The 19,715-nt window shown below is 37.0% G+C and overlaps 1 protein-coding gene across 1 annotated transcript in view; it reads right to left on the bottom strand.

Annotated features, from left to right (window-relative positions):
- Nucleotides 1-7,074: 7,074 nt before the first annotated feature.
- The window catches only part of LOC149299113 (A disintegrin and metalloproteinase with thrombospondin motifs 18-like), a 28,010-nt gene continuing 15,369 nt past the window's right edge, over nucleotides 7,075-19,715 (bottom strand). Inside the window, exons 7-23 of the mRNA XM_089486597.1 lie at nucleotides 19,290-19,449; nucleotides 18,856-18,961; nucleotides 18,397-18,534; nucleotides 17,294-17,447; nucleotides 17,075-17,170; nucleotides 16,843-16,991; nucleotides 16,106-16,278; nucleotides 15,692-15,822; nucleotides 14,559-14,682; nucleotides 13,731-13,975; nucleotides 10,754-10,895; nucleotides 10,414-10,540; nucleotides 9,764-9,968; nucleotides 9,041-9,232; nucleotides 8,018-8,230; nucleotides 7,601-7,748; nucleotides 7,075-7,217 (exon numbers count right to left, since the gene is read on the bottom strand). Coding sequence (XP_089342723.1) covers nucleotides 7,075-7,217; nucleotides 7,601-7,748; nucleotides 8,018-8,230; nucleotides 9,041-9,232; nucleotides 9,764-9,968; nucleotides 10,414-10,540; nucleotides 10,754-10,895; nucleotides 13,731-13,975; nucleotides 14,559-14,682; nucleotides 15,692-15,822; nucleotides 16,106-16,278; nucleotides 16,843-16,991; nucleotides 17,075-17,170; nucleotides 17,294-17,447; nucleotides 18,397-18,534; nucleotides 18,856-18,961; nucleotides 19,290-19,449 — 2,646 coding nt within the window. The remainder of the gene's footprint in view (nucleotides 7,218-7,600; nucleotides 7,749-8,017; nucleotides 8,231-9,040; nucleotides 9,233-9,763; nucleotides 9,969-10,413; nucleotides 10,541-10,753; nucleotides 10,896-13,730; nucleotides 13,976-14,558; nucleotides 14,683-15,691; nucleotides 15,823-16,105; nucleotides 16,279-16,842; nucleotides 16,992-17,074; nucleotides 17,171-17,293; nucleotides 17,448-18,396; nucleotides 18,535-18,855; nucleotides 18,962-19,289; nucleotides 19,450-19,715) is intronic.

Below are 19,715 nucleotides of genomic sequence, written 5' to 3'. Positions count from 1 at the left end.
TTAACAAGGTACAGGACTGTTAATAGTGCCATCAAAGCATTACTTTACAAGATAAAACAGGACTAGCTTTACCAGCAGATATGCTCATGTCAAGATGTACAGTAGTTCATAGGGTTTGTGGGAAACATTTACTGATTTTTAAAGGGAAAAGTCCCATTTGAGAAAACAAATCTGAGCAATAAATCCATTGTTTTTTACAATAATGTATGTCGGCATTTAGGAAAGCGTAGTTTTCTCTCACTTTTTATCTGCAAATCCTTATCCCATAGCTAATGAAAAGTCAGTGCCCAGCCACATGGTTTAGACTGAGCTATTCTATTGTTTACCACAGGTAGCAGGATAAAGTCTAGAAGAATGGTTTTATAACAGAGCTACAACACATATAAAGGGCTAAGATGGTGTCTTAAGATATTTAAAAACAAGCTTTTAAAACAAGAAAACAGTTTTAACAACTATTTATATAACAAAATATAGTAGTTTGTCAGAGGGAAATATCTGGCATTTAAATGGTTAAAAAATACCTTGTAGTGCATTGATCAGCATAGAACAGACCTCTACGGTCCTTAAAGATATACTCATTCCCAAAGCTAGACTGTTTTAAGTAGGGGAAAAACTTTGGTTGGCCACCAGATGTCAGCATTGGGGCATAGTAATCGAAAAAACAGTGTTACATGATAGTTGTTTCCCCTAAGAAGAAATATACATAAATATTAGACTTGTGCATTCATCTTCGGGTGAACATGAAAACGGACACGAAGAGTGCGTTTTCGTGTTCGTTCCGAAGACACGCCGAAGAGAAGACAGCGGCGGTAAAACGTAGGCGAAGACGAAGACACACACCACTAAGATCTTCGTGATCGTCTTCGTCTACCATCCCCCCCCCCTTCTAACTTACCTTGTCTTCGCGGCATCCCGGCAGTTCCCGGAAGTGGAAATCCGCAGGTTCGCCGTCACAGGTTACAGGGCAGTGCGAATGAGCCTATTGGTCGCCTACAGAGACCTCCTCTGGCATCAACCAATTGGTTGATGCCAGAGGAAGACCCTGCAGGTGACCAATAGGCTCACTCGCACGACCTTTGTAAATTGTAAGTTAACCCCTGACAGCGAACCTATGGATTTCCGCTCACGTTAACCCCTTCGATGCTGCGTTAGATAACGGGAGCGGAAATCCGTAGGTTAAAGGGCCGTGCAAGCGACCAATAAGCTCACTCGCACGGCCCCTTAACCCTTTAAAAAAAAAGTTAACCCCTAATAAAAGTTGCTGCAACTTACCCGGCAGATCCCACTGGTCTCCCTGTTCTATCAGACTTAATTGGTCGCTCGTACGGACATTTAACTGATAGAACAGGGAGGTTTTAAAACCTCAATGCTGTAACTTACCCTGCAGATGCCACTGGTCTCCCTCCCTGTTCAATTAGTTAAATGTCCGTACGAGCGACTTTATTGGTCGCTCGTACGGACATTTAACTAATTGAACAGGGAGGGAGACCAGTGGGATGTCGGGTAAGTTGCAGCATTGGGGTTTTAAAAGTCTGTACGCGCGACCAACAGAGTCACTCGTGCAGACTTTTAAAACCTGGTAGCCAAGTCTTGTAAAAAAAAAAAAAAAAAAAAAACCTTCGTATTCCACAAATATTCGCCCGTTCCTGTGTTCTTTTTGGGCGAATATTTGCGTACGTTCTTTGTGTTTGGGCCCTCTCAAGCACCAACCAATAAAGGGCAGCTGCTCTTCATTGGTTGCTGCCAGAAGAGCCCCTGGTGTGAGGTGACGAGATTTTTAAAATGGAATTCGGGGGCATTTTTATTAATTGGCAAACCCAAACACACACACCAGGACAGGCTGTGCCACACCGACACCCAGACACACACACCAGACAGGCTGTGCCACACCGACACCCAGACACACACACCAGGACAGGCTGTGCCACACCGACACCCAGACACACAGGGGTCACAACTGCGATGGGGGTTTGTCTCTCTAAGGGGCCGGGCAACCCCTTTTCCTGTCTCTTCATGCCACTTCAAAGTTGGTAATGTGTCTTTCTAAAATGATAGGAGGATCTTTCTGCAGAAAGTAATAATAAATTCTGCATCTGCTAATTCACCACATGCATACCTTCCCAATGTCCCTCTTCAGAAGCCTCCTCTTGAGACCCCAATGCCTCAGTCCTTCCACCCGATGTCTTTCCTTGTAAGTCTCAAAAAAAATGGAACCCCAAAATCTATGAACTGTCATCATCTTTATGATAATTGACCATCATGGGAGTTATAGTCTCCCACCTATAATCTAGAATATTACTTGGATTAGACAAGGCTTTAGAATAGTAATGTTTTATAATTTATTTTTTAATACTATATATATATTCCTGGAATTATATCTGTCTGATCATTTGTTAATGTGCATGTGAACCAACATGTTTTTAAATCCTGTCTGTTCTTGTCTGTAAATTACCACGCTCTATTGTACTGTTTAAAACCCAAGCTTTTATAATAAAATGATACATTTAAATCTGTTCCTCTAATCTACCCTTAGGTGTACAGTAAAAAGTTACCACATCCAGGAAATCACAGGAGAATTTGACAAAACAACCATTACGCATTTAATCAGAGCCGAGCCAACAAAAGTAAGGGTTTAATGACTAAAAATAGCTTGAAGGTTCAAAGAAAAGAAACAACCCTTTAAAAAAAAAAAAACATCCTCAGAAAAGGCTTATGGAAATTTAGCCACATTCATTCCACAGTAATATTTGATAGTCTGTAAAAATGCCTCAAATTTTCAGTCCTCAATTTTTACTTACTATTGCGGTCTGCCCAGCTCATAGTAGCCCTCATAGTAGGCCCCCCTGTCCAGCACACCCAAAATGAATGTGACATCAATCAAGACCATCCACACAGAGATGTGATACTCCATCTTTGCTCTCCTCGTGAAATAATGCGAGTAGGGCCATCTCAACCTAATTGGTTTATTTTAGTCTGCCACTCTTCTATATACATACAATCCCTTAGCAAAAAATTACTGTCGTTTTTCTGAAGTAATACTGCAGTTTTTTGGACATGAAATAACTGGAATACTGCACTTTTACTGCAGTATTACTGCACATTTACTGCACTTTTTTTTAATATTGCAAACCTACAGTTGTACTGCATGTCCAAAAAACTGCAGTATTACTTCAGAAAAACTGCAGTAATTTTTTCGTAAGGGATATAATAATAAATATTTTAGCACTTTTGGGATTTGCCCCAGTGGACAAGAGAACAGAGACCTTGGGCGAGACTGTCCATGATGAATAGGAATATATTGCAGCTACAGATCTCACTACTAAACCAAAACGTTCTAATGTATGAGGGGTGAGGTGGTACTGCATAATGCGGAATTGCATCCTGAATATCTTATCAATTTAACAATATATAAATGTCTTTAATATTTAACCATGCATAGTGTAACAGCATGGGTCCTCTTTGCAGTAGAAGCTTCCTGGGGAAAGTACTCCTAAATCACGAATATAGAAGATCACAGTGGACTAAGAGACATTTAAAGTGTTTATGGGCTTTGCGATGTGTGCATTCTGAGACAATGGGGCATCCTGGCAGGACAGTGCCAACAATTGGGACAGTTGGGTGGTACTGAGCTCGTAATAGTATTTCACATTACAGGAGAAACCAGTGACCATTTTTACAATGCATATTTAATCCCCAGTTTACAAAATAAATTCATGTTAACGGTTTGCAGATATGTTCCTTGAAGCGATTCTGAAGCAGGATAACGGGTCTGAAGGACTCAGTTGAAAATAAATGACCTTTTTTCTTTAATATAAACAAGGATTTTTAAGCCTTAAATTATGGGCAGATACTCCATCCTTTCCCTGACAAATATTTTCTAACGCACAAAATATTATATTCTCCACTGACCAGAATGCTAATTTTAACTGACTACGGTCTGACATTAATGCTCAGTTTGGTAATCATAGATTTAAATGTTACTTTTACCACTGCGGTTAAATCAGACATCATTCATCAAAAAACCTGTGGTATCAATTGGAATTCAATAAAAATATACTCCTTTATTGCTTCTTCCCAGAAAATTACAGCAAACACAACTATGTCTGAATTGTAAAGTTTGGCATTCATTTGATTCTTTTTTAACTAACGGTGCTTTATACAGAAAAATCATCATAATGCCTCAGTCTTGATACCATATAAAGAAAAAGTCTAAAGATCATTGACAGATAAAAATAAAAGTGTATTTATATAATTTGCATACAATGCATTGTAGAAACTATTTTAACAATGGATGACAAAACCTGGCCAGATATGTTGACCAACGTTAATGTATGTCATGTGCACTATAAGGTTTTCCCTTGAAATTTTTGATTTGATAATAGTTGATTTTGAGTTTTGCCCAACCGATCAGATACCTGGAGCCTCGGGGTTTTTGCCCCAGTCCTAGAATCACTCAATTAAGTGTATCTTTAAATAATGACAAGTCAAGGTTTCCACAAGGACCATAATTAGTCATTTGAGTAACACATTTGGAATGTCACCACACAGAATCTTCACAATTAACTACAAAAGAGTTAATATTTCAACAATGTCAGGGTCAAGTATGGATGTAAGTCAAATTAGGAGGCTTTGATGGAGCTTGCAGCAGTTCCATGTCAATATAATACAGCACAGTCATATAGCATACCTTCCAAGTACCCTGCTTTGGGAGGCACAGTCCCTCTTTTATATCCAAATCATTGCTCCTTTGATGAGCTCAGAATGTTTGCTGGGTATGAGTGCATCACATTGTGATAAGCCATATAAGCCACAATAATGTGTATAATAACAGCAGAGAATGTTATTATATATTGCATTGTGTAAATAACATTATTCTTTTGGATGCTTTAATTTACCCAAGTAGCTACCAACTTGTAAACAAAAGTGAAATAAAATAGGTCTGTGTAAAGCGTTGTCCCCTCCTGCTACACCCCAAGACCTAAAGGGTCTCTATTGGAGAATGCTGGGGGTGCAGGAAACAATGAAGGCCCCCAGATGCCCCCTTGCCCATTGACAGCCCTTCCATGTTGGGAGTTAACAAATAGACCTACTATTCAAAAAATGCAGTGATTAAAAAATGTGTCAATGAGGAATGATGTTGCCACCCCTAGTTAAGTGCTGCTTGAACATGGAATCATCTTAAATACAATTAAACTGTATAGTAAATAAACTTCACATTACTCACAGTAGCACATTTTGTACATTTGGTTGTCTTTGCAACACCAACAGAATCCAGCCTTTGCAGGGTGAGGGCTGTAAAGCTTGTAACCTGAGTCAGGTTGTTAACCAAGTGCTGTCTACACCCAGACATTCATCATTATGATTAACCATGTGATGTCCTCATACACCTGAGTAAGAAAATGTAATTATGTAGTGCCCAAATAACCTATAGTGATGGCCATGTACAAATATGAAGTGCATATGAGAAATCGGATGAGTGTTTGTTACCAAAACCTTTTAATCATATTATTAAATTATATAATAAATATTTAATTAATAACACCATTGAAGTGGACTCCAACTCAAAATAGGCTAGAACAAGCACTAAATATGAGACAAATAATGATTTATATCAATATACATATATTTGATTTTTTTTGAATATCACATTTTATACGTTACTATTCCTTAACAGTAAACCGATTAAATCCAATCGTTACATTTACTCCTATAATTTATACATATTACATTGTTATATATTTTATGGATATTAATATAACGATTTGCATTCTGTTGTGCTGTATCTAGGAGGAGTGACACTGCTACAGCATCACATGTTTGACACTTCAACTTCATCCTAAATATATTTTTAATAATTTAGAAATATTTATTATTTAGAAATTAGAATTTAAACTTCTAGTGCTGAATGTTCATATGCAGTCTTTTAAAACAATTTATAAGTAGCACAAGAGATATTTAACATCCTGCTTGACAGTCTTTTCTGTGAGATCATGGTAATTGAACAACAATTTGCAAAACACGCATTGGAATTTATAATTAATAGCATTTTGGTTACAAAAAGCACAATAATTTACTATAGATTTGAAAAAAAAACAACCTTTCTAAATAAGATATCTATTTCTCTCATTCACCATATTTAATTTCAACAACAAATACATTTTCGTGAATTTGTACAACAATGGACACGTAGGTTTTCTTTAAAAAAAAAAAAATATGTAACAGAACTCTTGCTTTTCCAGCAGCAAGTATAAAAAAGCACCATTTTGCTGTGAATAACTATTTTTATATTGTTCCTCATATGACATTGTATTGTCCCAAGGAGTAGTGAAAGTTTTAGAGTCGAAGTTGATCTTGACCAGGCTATTTCCAATGACTTTTGTTGTCTAGAAATGAAGAAGATTGAGGTTCTAACTACAAGTCTGAAGTAACAATTTTCACAACCATAAAAACAAAGATCATTGTTCCATTTGAAGATGATCGTTGGGTGGGACACTGCTGGATCTTGGACATATTCAACTCAAAAATGTTTCTATTATTGGGCTGTATAACTGGACTATAAAAATTGTGGAGGGCCCAAGGCCTGCCTGAGAACTCCATTATTTTCTACAGCCCCAGAAAATTGTGCATGGCCAAAAATATTCTACACCATTGAAAAGCAGGAAAAAACTCTAGTCCACATCTTCTACCATCCAGTCCGTAAACTGAATTTTACCACAGGGATATTTATCAGTCGAGTAGAAGAAGTCTAGAATATTTGCAAGATCTCCATTTGAATTTTTCTTTCAAATAAATTCAGAATGGTAATAACTTAACGATAAAAGTGCTACATTGTACCAGCACGTTTCGCATGATGGCTCAAAGGATGCATTTGCTGGTCACCAATGTTTGTTTCCCTGAAGGTACACCACACAATGCAATTCCATTCCATTATAAATTAACTACTTGGTATTTCCATTAGCCGGATGCGGGAAGTGGAAACATTCAATTAAATCTGATAAAATCTGTGTTCGTGGACTTCCGCCATTCAATTCAATCTCCAGCAAGTAGATCAAAAGAACTTAGAGGAATATTCTGTCAATAAAGGGTCAGAGGAGCACCGTAGTTTTTCTTTTTTGTACATGATTTACAACACTGTTTTCCATAAAATTTGTGATTGCAGACACCGTGCTGAGGGACCAGGGAACACCAGCTGAAGTAATCAACGCAAGACGGATGTTCTGCAAATCAAAACAATTCAGCTGAAAGCTATTGACTTTTCTTACAACGAAGTAATTGAGAAAGTAAAGTTCTGCATGCTTTTACATGTCATATGCATGTTACCTCTGCTGAAATAATGTTATATTATATTATATATATATATATTTAAAGCTGTGTCTGGAAATATAAATCTGACTGTTTCATGTATTATATTATCCCTTTGCACAACTGTTCATCATAATGTCTCCTCAGTTGTGTTTCCAAGCTACGATGTCCATTAAAATCCATTGCACCCTTTAGTAACTAGCAAATATCATCTACATTTGGCTGTTTTTGAGGGCCCGGCAATTGCTATAGTTATATATTGTTACAGTATTAAAAATTCCATGAAATAAATAAATACCTTGCGTCTCAGAAGAAGAACAAAAGTGTGTATTGCATGCTTGTGAAGTAGGTGGTTTTTGATGAGGCAAACATCCCAATGCAGGTCTTCCATGGTGAAGACATTGTACGTTGCGTGTTTGAACACCTCCGCCGCACGTCACCGAGCACTGAGCAGATACATATGCATATATATATATATATCAATACATTCATATAGATTACATGATAAATTGCAAATACTGACTGTTTTTAAAGTTTTTAAGCTAATTAATAAAACATGACATGATCCATTCTTGAAATATGCTAGGAAAGCACTAAGAACAGATTAATAGTATTAAAAAAGTTAGCCAAAGATCACTGCATGATCTACTAACTGTATTATCTACTTTTCTACTACTCGGTAGTCTGTATAGTGTTGTTTATATATAGTATCTACCTGTTGCCATGGAGATGCATGCCACCCATTAAGCACACTGCGTGGTGTATACACAGGACACGGTTTATTATTGCATGACTGCTCTAGCGCTATGTTCACTTTCTGGAGGCTTCGACATCTTTTTTGAGCATATGTAATCAGTTTTCCGTGATTATCTTTCTCTCCGCACTTCAGTTCTCGCTTTTTCACACCGGGACCACATGTCATTGAACACTGAATATAAAACACAAACAAACAAACAAAAAATTAAGAGAGTCTATGATAATTATTTTATAATTAGTATAATCTTTATATACGTGTAAAACTAGGCCCCATCTCAGTAGCTGTCATTGATCATGGGAGTTGTAGTTTAACATTTTAAATAAACTTTTAGGATCCTTGAGGCACAAACAAGGAACCCAATGGAAACAGACGTTTCATCCTTGCTAAGTCCTTCTTCAGGACAACACCTAACAAGTTCTAAGTGTTGCCTACTTTTGTAATTGAATAGATGCCATATACCATATCTGCATCCAATACATCTCCCTTGTGCGTGGAGTTCTCGTTATAAAAAGTGCAGTTCCACCTAGTCTCCTGAATATAATACCTTTGTAACTAAATGCCCCGTTGGCACTACTGAATGTCCAAATATTGTGTCATTCATAATTCTCACCAGGAACACTGAATTGTGACACAAAACTAGGCGCTTATAGGTGGTCGCCATAGAAAAATTACTAACAAATAAGCTTTTTAAAAGATTTTGTGTTGTTTTATGTAATTAAAGGTTACAGTTACATGTATTTTAAAGATTATTTGTTTAACATACTAGAAAATGTAACACATGTTCTGCCTGTGGAATAGTACCTTGAACTCTGGCTCCAGCACTGTTGTGCTTCTTAAAAAAAAGAACTGTAGGTTATTTGTATTATATCATACATTTAATAAGATCCAAAGCACTTTACACATACATGCACAAGAGAGGATGGAGTTAGTAATGAGGGTATTTTTGTTAACATGTTTCCATTGTAATATTGTATAAATTACCTCAGTCCATGGCGTTATCACCCACTGTAATTTGTCGTTCTTTTGGCATCGAGCTATCATACAGCTCTGAGTGGTTTCTGGCTTCACTTCGTGGTGACACTGACTGTCATGGAGGACTTTATATTTTCCAGAACTCATGCTTTTGCAATAAACTTCTCTTTTCATGACCCCCCTGCTACAACTTCTGGAGCACTGTAAGAGAGAGTGAGGGGACATGTTATACAAATGAATTAAAGAACACACCATCGTTTCTTTAAAATGTATCATCAAAATGCAAACTTGATTCACTGGAATAGGGCCACTCTGGACCAGTGAGGAAGGGCCCATGACTAAAGGCCTAGGCCTAAAGGGCTTGTCAGTATCCTCCTGCCTCATTGGGGGTGCCTGGCAACTTTGTTATGAGCTCAAAATGGTTAAAAGGAAGGTGATGGGGGATCATCTCCTTGTTTGCCTTCCTGAAGGAGCCACAAATGCATAATTTGTCCTGCCCGTCCTCCCATGATAGCAGTTAGTTGAAAGGGTCAGGTTATGTTTTTCATCACATTCTGTCGTTCTATGTTAATAGATTGTAAGTTGAAGATATGTTGGTGTTTTTAAAGACTCACCTTTGACCAAGCCCATATCCTCACCTCCAACCACAAACTAAAATGTCTTTCTTTGGCCACCTGAAATATTTGAGGGTATAGTGTGCTTTATCTGCCTTGTATGATATGTTGTAGATACCTGAGACCAGGGTCCCGTACGCCACTCAGCTGGACAGTCTTGGCTATTGCAGGTCTGCACTTGAGTTGGAGTGCTTACTGGGCAGTGCGAGTGGCTCACCAATTCTTCGGTGTTCATAGCCGTGCTTTGTACACACTGAATTTGACGAATCTGTTCCCCACCACCACACGATGCACTGCATGGACTCCATGTACCCACTGACCAGCTGAAAATAAGCACCAAAATCAGTCATTGGGATGGCATTCCAAAATAATGCACGCTAAATGTGTGGAATATGCCTTAATTACAGCAGCCTTATTTTTCATTGTTAAGAAAATTAGTGCTCATAATCATTTAAATGGGGTATTAGCTGAGGAGAAAAGGAAGGAATGGAGGAACAGAAGGATCTTTATACCAAATCACGGTATCCCCTTCTTTCAAAATTAAGATTGCCTACTCCAAATCCATCAGCTATATATATATATATATATATATATATATATATATATGTATTAAAATACACCTTATATGTATACCATGGGGAAAGTTCTTAGCATTTTTCTCAGGATCTTTCATTATTTTGCCCCATTCAGTTAATTAAAATTATTTTTTTTTTATTAATGCTAAAACCCAGGCAGTGACGGGGAAAACCAAAATGTAAGGTAACTCACTATGCTGGGCACGGCTGAGTATTGCACACTTTGGGTGCGGGAAGAACTTTGCTCCATACGCCACACAGACTGGAATTGACTTGGGCATGAAGATCTTGTAGACATACCAGCTTTGCAGTCATATGACCTGTAAGTTGATGTAAAAATATTAGATTCTACAATATGCCTGGAGTTGAGAAATAAAGAAAAAATAGATTTTAAAAATTATGCTGATTAGAGAATAGAACATGCAACAGAACATAGAAAATATGCATGCGTTTGAACCATCATTCCTTGTTTTTAGAAGCAATTTATTTTTTGCTGCTGACATTTCTTTATTTCATCCTCAGTTGTCACTTACCACCTCCACACGTGGCAGAACACTCAGTATACACAGGGACCCAAGAAAAGCTCTGTGTTCTCTTAACCGGCGGGTTTTCGGTTTCAGATAGGGGTAGGGTATACTCCCATGCAAGTCCAGGATTCTTCCCTTGATAAAGGATCTTGAAGAAAAAGAAACAAAAGATTCACGACTTAGGTTTTCCTATTCTACATAGATATGTACTGCTACAATGATAAACACATCAATTTTGTGTGTGGACTCCTTCCACTTTCGCATTGGTTATTGTTCTTGACCTGGGACTAAACCAGGTCTTATTTGATAGCAACTACATAGATTTCCCATGAACTTTGAAGGTCTTCAAGGTCTTTTTTTTTGCAATGAGGCAACCAACCTTACAATTTCAACTATAAATATAAACATTAATGTTTATTTATTTAGGAAAGATAATGTGTGAAGTTCCATTACCTAAGCTGTAAAATAAATCCCATTGTTAGCCCTAGAAATAGCCTAGGGCTTCACAACTGACCATATTCTGTGTATTTCACTCTTTTATGATTGGGAAAATAGAAATAGAACTTTTTAATTAATGCAAGCGGGAATTGAACAATGTGAAAAATGTTCCCAATGAATAATAAAATGAGTTTATAAAATGCTGTACAGAAATAAAGGGGTCATTATTGACCAAACGTTTATATGCAAGTCAATAACAACATTTTTAAGCCGTTAAGATTTTAAAATGCACATTGTGTAGCTTTGCATCCATAAAAGTGCTGATGTTTTACTTATGAAAATTGTTAGCCAAGATTATACTTCTGATGGAAAATTGCTAAATTAAAGACAAAACCTCTATTTGAGAATGCTGTAACAAGGCCACACTGAGAACAATTGCATCATTAATGGATGTTATCTGTTACGTTAATGAACTTATATTCAATGTATCTTAACTCAATGCAGAGGACTGTTTATGATATCACATCAAGATGTGTCTTGAGTTGTAGTGAATACCTTTTATCAGGCCAATATGTGTAGCCACATAGGCTTTCGGAACCTAATACCGTATTTGCTCGATTATAAGACAAGGTTTTTTTCAGAGCAAATGAGGTCTGACTATGAGACTAAGATTCAGATCCCCCGCAGCACTGCAGGGGACCTGGATCCTCCTGTCTGGTAACCTAAGCTGCTGCCGGCACTTACACCGGGTCTTATATCACCATGCGCCGGCGAAAGGGGGGACATAAGACTTTTCTGGAGGCAGAGTGTCCCATGATATGCCTTTTAACCCCCTGTATGCCACTCTGCCTCCATAGATGCCTTTTAACCCCCTGTATGCCACTCTGCCTCCCAGTAATCTAGACATAAAGGGGCAACACATTAAAATGCTTTAAAATGCTTATATAAAGGAAAGATTAGCTAGGTACTTGTGTCCTCATGCAATATAGAAGGGTTAAATCATTTAAGTAACTCATTCTTGAATAGTACTAAAAGCTGTACCGTACATGGAAATATGAAACCTATTCAGCATGAACTATTTAGAACAGGCACCGTTCCAAATTCTCCAGTATATTTGTTGGCAACAGTGTTGGCCATAGATCCGATTTGCATAATATACTGAGAACCTACAGTAGTTTGTATTGTACTCGGTATGAAAATCAATATTAAAAAGCACCAAGAGGAGTGGCAAAAGTTTTGTTAGAAGCTACTGACTTTAGAGGTATAGGAACCAGTCCAACACTAATTTAAACGTTTCCTTTATAATAAATAAAGCCGTTTCCGAAAAACTCCACATTAAAAGTCTGAACGCTGAGCCAAAAACATATAGTCTTCAAGTTGGAAGGACCTCCGAGGATTCAGCCTACTTACATGGCCAAGATCCAGAATCAACATAGTCAAATTGCTGTTTTGCCCGTATTTAAATCTCTACCCATGAAGTTCTTTATACACGGCCAAGCTCTCGGTGAGGTTTCAGGTCTAGCTGACATAAACCACCTGACTTCATATATAGCACTCAGCAGGCCTAGCCACACAGCACAGAGTTATAAAATTTACAACTAAAGTTCAAAACCTCAAACTCCTGTCCTGGCATATGCCAGATGAATAATACTTACACGTAAAACTTATAGAAATAAGTACCACCCTTCTTTTTTATGTTATAATCATTAATTCAGTAGCACCACTGATTTCCTCAACTGGTTCATTAACGCTCTAGAGAATAATGCCAAGTCGGCACAGCATCATAGTTAATTTCTACCCATCACTACATGCACTTAAGAGGCAGAGAGCCCAGATATGACATCACGTATGACATCACATCCCAGCACTTAGCAGTAAGGACGTTGGCGCAGAGGAGGAAGCAGGTGGTGCTGCCTTGGGTTATACCTAGGAAGGCGCCGAAGGTAACTTTGCCACTGCAACATTTTCCATCCAAAACATAAATACATATGTCTTAGTGGCTTTGTACAATTTCTTTGCCAGGGGCATATTTTTCCTTTCATTTTTTTTTCCATACATTAAGACTTTATTAAGGAGTATGGAATCCAGATTATATAACTGCTTTACTAGGACACAAGTATTTTGTATTAAGACACTATATTATTCACAAATCTCCATAACCAGTGTAGCTAAATAAGTTATTTATGCTGAGGACCCTAATGACAATTTTATTTATATGAGTCTTGGAACGGCACCTCCATTTCCGATTATTTGGACATTGCTAAGGCTATTCCATTGACACAAGAAAGTAAAGTCTTATATTTTTCTCTACTGTGTCATGGACCAAATTTCCATTCGTCTCATTTATGAAGTTGCAAATACCATGATCGCTCACCAGCTAGCAGGAGATGATGGGAGATAACACTTTTTCACGCAGCTTGGGGAATATTGCCAAGTGCAATATAGTCCTTTAATTGTTCATTATCAACATAGAATGACCACATTCTAAATATTATAAGATCAGTGAGTTAATACATTAAAATATCCATAAGGAACCTGGTCTTACCTCCAAAACTAATGTCTCATTAGTTGGTCCAGCCGCATACAAGCTTTCAGGATGCATAAACGACCGTTGATAATTAAAAACAGTCCCGGCAAAGGAGAACTTTCCAGGCCAATCAATTGTCCAATCTCCAGTAAGATAATACTTTTTATTTAAGTTCCGAACTGCAAGGTAGCTGGCTGAAACCTCTAGTTCATAGAAATGGATACTCCTTGCTCCCGCTGGTACTATGACCACTGAATAATACTCTAGACAGATTAAGAAACAGATAATAAACTGTTATGACAAGCAAAGGCACAGCAGAAAGCAGGTACAATTCTCCAAGCTGTACAGAGATGGGACTAAGCTACATTACTGATTTCCATAGCACCCGTGAGATCCAAAAGTTCCATCACGTGAGATTAATACCTGCATGACATACACTTTATCGCTATGTATCTGCAGTAACCGCTAGGAGTCCAACTGATGCATATGTGTTAAAGGGTCTCTGTCACCTAACCAGTACTTACAGGGAGTATAGAGCATTTGTGGCAATGCATACATCGTGGCAAAAGAACAGTAAGGCCATCTAAAGATCAATAGAAATTAAATGTTGTATTTCTCATTATCGCCTATTTATTGCACTGCCAGAATTCACCATATACAAATGAGGTTTCAACCCTAGAGTGAACAATTGAATGTGTTAGCTATTCTATTCCATCAGTAATACAGATTGTTTAGGGTGACAGATACATCACGATACAGATATTCCATGAAAAATAGTAAAGACAGTTTTGCGATGGAATAAATTAAACATTTTTTTTGTATTGGGAAGCCTTAAAACATCCTTACCATTGGTTTTATGATGGTTCAGATACTGCCCTCTGTAGAAAGTACATGTCGAATTATCACCCTTACAAACCCCGCAGGCATCCAGAGTTGCTTTTGATCCAAGTATATAATCACACCCTACAAGCTGCCACCAGAATTACAAAATGAAAAGTATGTTAGAATCCTACGAATGTCGGAACATAAAATATATCGCAGGATGTAATGGCTAATTTCTTCCTGCTGTCTGAGAGCCAAAGCTAAAATTAACATCCCTTCCCCAGCTTGTACTTTCCGTAAGATGATATTTCGACAACTCCAGATAATGCAAATCTGGATGTGGACAATTAAGTACTTAGTTGAAAAGGATTTTTGTTGTACTAGGAACATTTTTGGTGGATTTATAGCAGAAAAGTGTTTTTAATGTTTGATACAGACAGATCTTTATGAAGATGATAAATTATGTTTAACAAGGCGGCTATTCAGCAGATCTTGAAGAGGAAGTATTGTTTCATAATGTAGTCTCTAATCAGGTAAAAAAAAAATAAGAACAAGAAAAACAAACTTGGCTACAAGAACACATTAAATAAGAGTCACTGACGTTACAACATGGCTCCTAATATGTGTTGGTTATATCTACTACCTTGTTAACTCTTGCATGTGGGCCAACATAATATACAAAATGCCGACATACAGGGAGATTGTTTACTTATCGAATCATAGAATTCATCTACAACACATTTATGGATCTCCACTGAAAGCCTGTATACTAGGCCGGACTTACACCTGCTGGACCTTTAGCCACAGAACATTTAGAGATGTTTATTAACAGAGATGAATCAGTGTTACAAAAGTGATATAAATCCACATTAGTCTGCTTAGTAAATCTTGTAAAACGTATACTTAATTATTACAAAATGGAGTCTTTGTCTGAAACAAAATGTTCTAATTTAGAATTCCAAGCAAAACCAAAGCAAGAGTGCATGAGTCTTCTGCAACAACTTCTGTGGCCTCCACAAGGATCTACATAATGTTCTGTAGAACCTTCTTATGCTTTTTTTAAAAACAGTAACAGTTACTTTACTAATACTAATACATGAAGACATGATAGAGGAGAAATTAAAGTGTACTGTGAATTTGAAGTCAATATGTCACACCTCACAATTGCCATCGATGCAGACGTCATATCCTGTTGCTGAACAAGGTGTTCCGTCCTTAACTTTGTTGGACAGTGCAAAGAAGAAATCAAAATCTTCGGCGGTGCAGTACAGTTTACAGATATTTTCCTCTAGAACACATAAAAGGGGCAAAACAGTTGAACAGAGTGGCTAATATCCACAGATGGAAAAAGACACGCTATCCTAAAGAAGGAAAAACCAAGAGCTGATGGCAACAAACACTACATTATCTGTAGCTGTTATCGCAAAACTAGATCAACAAGCAATCTATACAAGCACTCACCGTTCATAAAATTTTAAAAATGTGCTCAAAATATTTAGTTTACATCAAATAGCAAACCTTTTGTTCTCTTTGAGAAATGGTGAAGTGCCTCATAAGCATCAGATACTTACCTTCCACACGGGTGTATGGTTTCCATTTGTAATACCACCCTCGGAATGGTTTGCTATTGTATTCTGCACATTGTTGGGCACGGAAGTCATGGGTGTTGGGAGGACAAGCGTGAATATTGCAGAGTTGGTAAATACGACTGGACCCTTGGCAAAATTTTCCTCCATACTGAGGCCTGGAGAATGAAATTGAGGAAAACGCATACTAAATGCATTAGCTATCATTGAGTGTTAGTACATTTTAGTTTCCTGTACCTGATGCACTAAGCTAACACGTGATTAATATCATGATTAAGTAGTGTCTGGGTGCTAAACGTAGTCAATAGTTGAAAAAACTCTTGGTTGGAACGTGTTTGTCAGCATCAACACAACCAGAAGAATTAGCAGAGGTCTCAATGGTACTTCATTCAGTTATCTGGCTACTTTGCTATTCATGGCTTTGTTGGTATTTAATGCACAATGTACCACCACAATGAGTCACAATGTACCATCACCTAAATCTAGCAAATTAGCTGATGAAATGTGCCCTCTTTAAGATAACAATAGTGTTTCTAATGTCTTTCTAATTATCAATCCCCTGTCAATTCCAAGTAAGTCAATAACATGACAACATAATGAGAAGACAAGACTTTCTTACAAAATTTGCATTTAAAAACAGTTGCGAAACATATTGGATATTGTCATTTGCGCCTCATTGTATAAATCTATTCAATTAGTTAAAGTGTCTTGAAATGTCTTACTTTGGATTGTTACAGTGCCGTTCCTGGTACATAACACCTCCACCACATTTCCGAGAGCAATCCGACCACTCAGACCAGTCCGACCATCCTCCATTAATTGGTCGTGGGCCATGATCTCCAAACCTTACACACAATCCTCTTCGACACCACTGTCAACAGAGATTTGGAGTTAGAATTTCTGTATATACTTTCTTGACACATAGCAACAAACTTTCCCATCTTGGAATAGTACCATATTAATGCCACAAACGGTTCCTTCTGCTGCTGGCATGAACTTTGTTTCACACCGATGACCACTTTTGTGACACCAAAGTGATTTACATATGTCCTGTAACGATAAGTATTTGATATAATATTAATGAGCACAGCATCTATCATTTCAATATTCCTTTTATATAAGCAGTACTCAAATCTAATTCTTAAGGGTTCACAATCACGGCACGGACAATACCTTTACAAATGCCAGGCTGCATTGCTTGGCCTTTGGTCCAAACTGCCATTTACACTGAGTATCTGCATCGTATATTTGTCCGGGTAATTTTTCAGGATACTTGAAATGCCCGATTTGTTTTGGTTCATCAACAAGACAGGAGGACTGAGCTGTGCTGTGATAGAATTCAAGGTGAATTATTTGTGTTCCAAAAAAATAGAAAATTAATGCAACTAGCAGCTTGTAGAAACGTATTACTTTATTAAGATTTATATTGGTATTTTTTCAAGTGTTAATTGTATAACTACAATATTTGTTGCTTCTCATATAACTCATGTAAGGATAAGCATACCCATTGTTGTACTGTGAAGCGTTCAGCTTCACATACATATCCCACCAGCTGAACATAAAAAAAACCTTTTTCATTTTGCATTACTATATTGCAAAATAAACCTTTAGGTCCAGCAAATTTGTACTGCTTTAATGACTTTAGTGAATCTACTGTTATAGGTACTCAATTATCTACCAGAATCAGACTTCTACAAAGTAACTATATAACCTAGAACCTAAAATGTTACGTTCTTAGCAAAATATTAATAAAAAAAGCTTCATGATATAGTTTATTATTGCAATCCATAAAGAAAAATCATGACACGAAATAGTAGGCTTAAAAGCAATTTATACTTAACTTTTACAACTACAAGGACTGCAATAAACTAGTAAAGTGAGAGCCGACTTGTAGCTATAAAGGTCATAACAATCCATTAATCTGTTGAAATGCATGTGAACGTTATCTTTAGATGGACTCATTCACCACTAAAATAGATCTAATCACACAGCATTTGTTCAAAGCCTTAACACATTTTGAAATTTTTTTACATTTTCATCAGGAAATACAATTAGAAGAGAGATGGAAATTGACAGCAACACTACACAAAACCAGTTTAGGAGTCATTTTGACAGAAGCGACATACAGATGAAATGCTAATTCTGACAATAACAATCCTGAAAGGGATCTCAGAAGCATCCTTACTATGAAAGTTGTCAAATATAATATGTTAATTAAGTTAGATGTCTGGGAAATCTATTTCGGTTTTCACATTGAAATGCAAGATGATTCTCACCTGAGAAATTCTTTAAGATATTGTCTACTGCAAGCAGACCAGGAGAAGACACCATTTTTTCCTGTTAATGTTGGAGACATAATGTTGCCCTCCGCCTTCTGGCAACCATTACCTTCTCCATCATGAATCATTCCAAAACTGTTAATAAGCCACAGGAGATGAGATGAGCAACCGCTTCACAACTGGAAAATGATATCACCTGCTATTTCTCAAAGTTAGAACCTGAATCTTAGGTCTTTTACCCTAACCTCAGCTTGAATGGACGTATTCTCCAGCTCACACATGTAATAATATCAATGTAGCTAGGTTTAATATTTATATTATGGAAGGTTGTTACAATAAGGCAGTTACCCCTACAAAACCGCACATGCTTTTTTTTTTTATTTTCTAAACCTCTATTCTAATTTCCATTTTCAATAATAGCCCATAACATAAATTACACCAGATTTATCAACCTACTTGTGTCCGGATTCATGAGCGATTGTAAACGCCAAACCCAAGCCTGTGTCTTCATTAATCGTGCAACTACGATACTTGCTACACATCCCTTTGATGGGGGCGAAACCTAAATAATGTAAAAAAAAATATGCAATGGAAAAGAACTAATGCTTTACGTTTTCTGCTTTTAAATGTTTGCTCCATAGAATTATAAATGTGATGCATATTCTAAGTTACAACATAAAATCATATTTTCTACAATTAAACCACATCCATTAGTGAAGAAGGCAGTTTGGTGAGATGACGGAAAGAATATTCACATTGAATAATAATACTGTAGTGCTATTCTAATTTATTCTTGTGATTTTTAAAGCCAACTTTAGGATTTTACAAAATAAGGGTTTTGCAAAATAACTGTGCATTTCTTAAAACATACAGAATATAAAATATTGAACCTAAAGTATCGCAGGGTTCGTTTTTCCAAGAACATATATCCAGTCCTGTTAAAAGTATGGCGTGGTCATGTCTTTTCCCATTTTTCCCCGAAAGCGCTGATTGCCACTGACAAAAGTTGTTTAACGATTGATCTGCGTGATGATTTATTACCAGACCAGCCTGTAAGGAAACAAGAGAATAAAATTGAAATGTAGAGCCTTTAAGTGGAGTGAATTAAATTGGCATATATGTTTCAAACTGTAGTGGTTTCACTGGACTTACCCATGTGTTGCCATTTTTGCTACTTTTTCTAGTTATATACCCAGAAGTAATTATGTCAATTAACCATATATTTTAATTATATCCAGAAATGGCATTATGTGGACCACTACGTGGAGCTTCTGAACATGAAACAGGAAAATGCACAAATGGCAATAATTAAAGGT

The sequence above is a fragment of the Sceloporus occidentalis genome, unplaced genomic scaffold (assembly GCF_023333645.1).
Source record: "Sceloporus occidentalis isolate IW3139 unplaced genomic scaffold, rSceOcc1.0.p SCAF_29, whole genome shotgun sequence".
NCBI lineage: Eukaryota > Metazoa > Chordata > Lepidosauria > Squamata > Phrynosomatidae > Sceloporus > Sceloporus occidentalis.
Note: the sequence above shows the minus strand (reverse complement) of the source record. Positions and strands in the feature narration are given on the sequence as shown.